The sequence below is a fragment of the Trypanosoma conorhini genome (assembly GCF_003719485.1).
Source record: "Trypanosoma conorhini strain 025E chromosome Unknown Tco_14.4_contig_01201, whole genome shotgun sequence".
Lineage (NCBI taxonomy): Eukaryota > Euglenozoa > Kinetoplastea > Trypanosomatida > Trypanosomatidae > Trypanosoma > Trypanosoma conorhini.
The window spans coordinates 1-3344 of NW_021705296.1; the positions used below are offsets into that span (position 1 = coordinate 1).

A 3344-nucleotide genomic window follows, 5' to 3' on the forward strand; every position below is an offset into this window, starting at 1 on the left:
GCAGCTTGACGGCGATCTCTTGTACGTGCACGCTAATGCTCTGGGCGGCGCGGCCACCACGGACGAGGAGCGCATGGCGGCCATGAGCGACATCAGCGTCATGGACGGCACACTGGGGAAGCTCGCGCTTGCCGTCATTGAGCGCTCCAGCACGACGAAGGAGAGCTGGCTGATCATGCTGGTTGGTGCGGGGGGCGGTGGTCTGGAAAGGGTCCCGCTAGTGATGGCGGCGTACGCGAGAGGCGGCCTCGTGCGTTTCGGCCCCATAGCTGAGGACGCGACACTCGCCGACGTTGCCCCGACGGTGCTGCACTGGTTTGACCTTTCCTCCGCTAATGACATGACGCGTGTGCGCGGGATGTGCTCCACAGGTGTTTTCGTCACGAGCTGCAAGACCACAACGAATTGGCCATGACTTTCGACCGGTGGCTGAGAACGAGAGGTGAAAAGAAAAAAGAAACTGGGATATGTGGTTTTGGCACTGTTAAGTTGTATTAAAGAAGTTTTTTTTTTATCGTGGGGTTAACAAGTGTAGCTCGTGTGAAATTCGTAACATAACTTCAGCTCGCGTCCAAATTCATAGACTTGATAACTTGATGATATATATGTGTATACATTTTGTTTCTCTTTGTACTTTTTGCGTATCGATACTATTTAATGTGCCCTGTTTTTTAAAAATACTTGTATGCCGATTGGTATTTGATTGCGGCTCCCTCATTCTTTCCGGACAAATACGGACGTGGTTTTTTTTTATTTCATGTGTCTGTGTGTGATTTCTGCTTTGTTTGTTCGTCTGGTAGTCTCTCCGTTATTTCTAAAGAAGCAGGAATGAGTTCAGTGAATGATTCTGGGTTGATGGAACGGGCTGTCGCAGAGGAGGAGAAGGAGATTTGCGCATTAACGAAGCGTCGCCATGCACTAACCAAAACCGAGCTGAAGGCCTTGCGTGAGGCGACGGTAGAGCAGATTGCGGAGAGTGACAAGGATGTGGAGCGTGGCGTTGCTCTCTTTTTTGCCAACCGGGTGAAGGACGCGGAGGATCTCTTTGGGAGGAATGCGGCGTTTGATCCGTTTCATGCGCTCTGTGCGTCTACGATCTGTACGATAAAGGCGATGCTGTCGCTGGCAAAGAACGACATGGAAACTGCTGCGGAGAGACTGGCGTACACGGTGGCATTTGCGGAGGAGCTGGTTCCCGCGGAGAGCGGTTTTTTTGGCAAATTGGCGAATACGTTGCGAAGGAGCAGTCCGAAAAAGAGGCTCTTGCCTGGGGAGTTCCGCGCCAAGGCCATCCTTGCTGACGCCTTTGTCTTTCGAGGCTTTATTCTGTTGTTGCAGCATAACTCCCTCTCTGGTATTGTAAGGGGTGGCATTGCGCTTAATAAAAGCTATAATTTGTTCAAGTCCTTGGCAATCGAGTTGGATGAGCGGAGGGGCGAGAAGAAATCCACTTCGTACGATGACATTGGGCTGGATAAAAACAGTGTCTACAATGCGCTGACGGGCCGTGGTTGCATTAACGTTGTTATATCCATGCTTCCACCTCGTGTGTTGCGCATTCTCAACTTTTTGGGATTCACGTACGACCGAGACCTTGGAATGGATCTCGTGTTCCAGTGTTGGCGAAGCCAAACTTTGGTTTCGCCTTTTGCGGGCCTTTTTGTTATGGCGGTCAACAGCTTCGTCCCGGGATTTTGCTCACTGACAACTCCACTGTTGCTGCCAGTTGCAAAAGAAACGGCACATGAGGCAATTCAACAAGAAACCACCGCCAACTCGCTGACGCACCTGTGGCTGATGGGTCGCATTAGTCGTCTTGATTTTGACATGGATAAAAGCATTGCGCTTCTCGCCAAGTGTTTTGAGGTGGCCGATAAAGGACAGATTGCGACCTCCATGCCGCAGTTACGGGATTTTGCTGTATACGATCAGACATGGAACTACGCCGCCACATTACGTTGGGAAGACTGCATTAAAAACCATGCCTACCTAGAGGAAAACTCGGCCTGGTCAAAGGTCTTCTACGCATATGCACAAGGATGCGCCTACGAGATGCTCTTAATCGACGCCGGAGACATAAGTGAATCTGACGCGCTTCATTACAGGGAAAAGGCAACAGCAGCCTACTGGCGTGCCGCACACTACAAGGTGAGGGTAATGGGCGGTAGGACTGTCACGATTGAATTCTTTGTTGCACATAGGCTGCATGATATATTCCGCCAGGCCGGTGTGCCACATCCTAATCCAGGGAATAAAACAAAAATTGTTCCATCGGCATCTTATCCACCAAACGACGTTGTGCTGCGAAATGTTGTGCCGTTGCCCATGCTGGAGTTACTTGTCCTCTTCGACATTATGCATCAGCTGCTGCCCTCCTATCTGGAGACGTTTCTTAGGTTGATCGATGATACGTTGGGATCCAAAAAACCCAGTCTCGCTCCAACGCCGAGAAGCGACGTGGAGCGTTTGGGCAGCACCAAAAGCCTCTCCACAACTAGCGGATTCACGGAGAGAAAACGCGGCGTCGTACTGTTGGCCATGAAGGTGGTAATCCTCTGCCACATCCCTGGAAGGGAAGAGAGCGCCCTCAGTCTTCTTAAAAAATGCATACTGGAGGCCCGCCAATACAAGGGACGGGGTTGCACGCTGTCGTGGATTACACCTTGGATGTTCTACGAGGAAGCCTGTTTGGCGTTTCATCGGGGAGACTTAAAAAGAAGTGCAGAGCTTCTGGATAAAGTTGAAGACGTCAACGACGAGCAGGTATTTCGTGCCATCATGGAAACGAAGTTGCACTTTGCGAAATGGGCCCTACGGGACACAAAACGCAAACAAAAACAGTTACAACATGAATAAGAAGAGAACAAAACTGACACAACAAAGAACGTGCAACTTCACCTTCTTTTTCCTTTAGGCGATTGAGACTCCAATGCATTTATACACAATATAATATAATATATGTGCAAGGAGTGAAGGGAGAGGAAAATGAAATATACACCCACGGATTCTGTTATGATTCCATGACAAAAGGGAAGGGAACGTGAGGTTGCCTCCTTAGCAGACTATGGAGCGATCTTGCGAAGGGAGGGGGCTCCGCTAAGTGGTAGCGCTTCTTGTTAAGCCCGCAAGTTTCCCTGTTGATTACTTGCGTTGCAATTGCGGCGATAAGTCCCGCTGCGGGGGCTGGCGGGTGTAGCTCTTTTATCTGTGCCCTTACACCCCAACTCGCTGCGTGGAGGGTATTCCCGCAGAGGAGGTTGGCGGCAGCGGGGGCCCACGGAGTGCCTCCTCGTCAGCTTGCACCGCTCCCGGTTGGCGTTGCGTATGTTTTTTGAATTCGTTTG

At 50.6% G+C, this 3344-nt stretch overlaps 2 protein-coding genes across 2 annotated transcripts; both read left to right on the top strand.

The window, feature by feature from the left end:
* Tco025E_09629 (uncharacterized protein) lies at positions 1 to 415 on the top strand (the record flags this gene model as incomplete). Its single annotated transcript, XM_029376440.1, has 1 exon — positions 1 to 415. A coding segment is annotated over one exon (415 nt), but the record flags the coding sequence as incomplete, so codon positions are not given.
* A 413-nt stretch (positions 416 to 828) lies between these two features.
* Tco025E_09630 (tetratricopeptidedomain 39C) lies at positions 829 to 2856 on the top strand (the record flags this gene model as incomplete). Its single annotated transcript, XM_029376441.1, has 1 exon — positions 829 to 2856. The coding sequence occupies one exon, from the start codon at positions 829 to 831 to the stop codon at positions 2854 to 2856; it is 2028 nt and encodes a 675-aa protein (XP_029223445.1).
* Between the last annotated feature and the right edge of the window lie 488 nt (positions 2857 to 3344).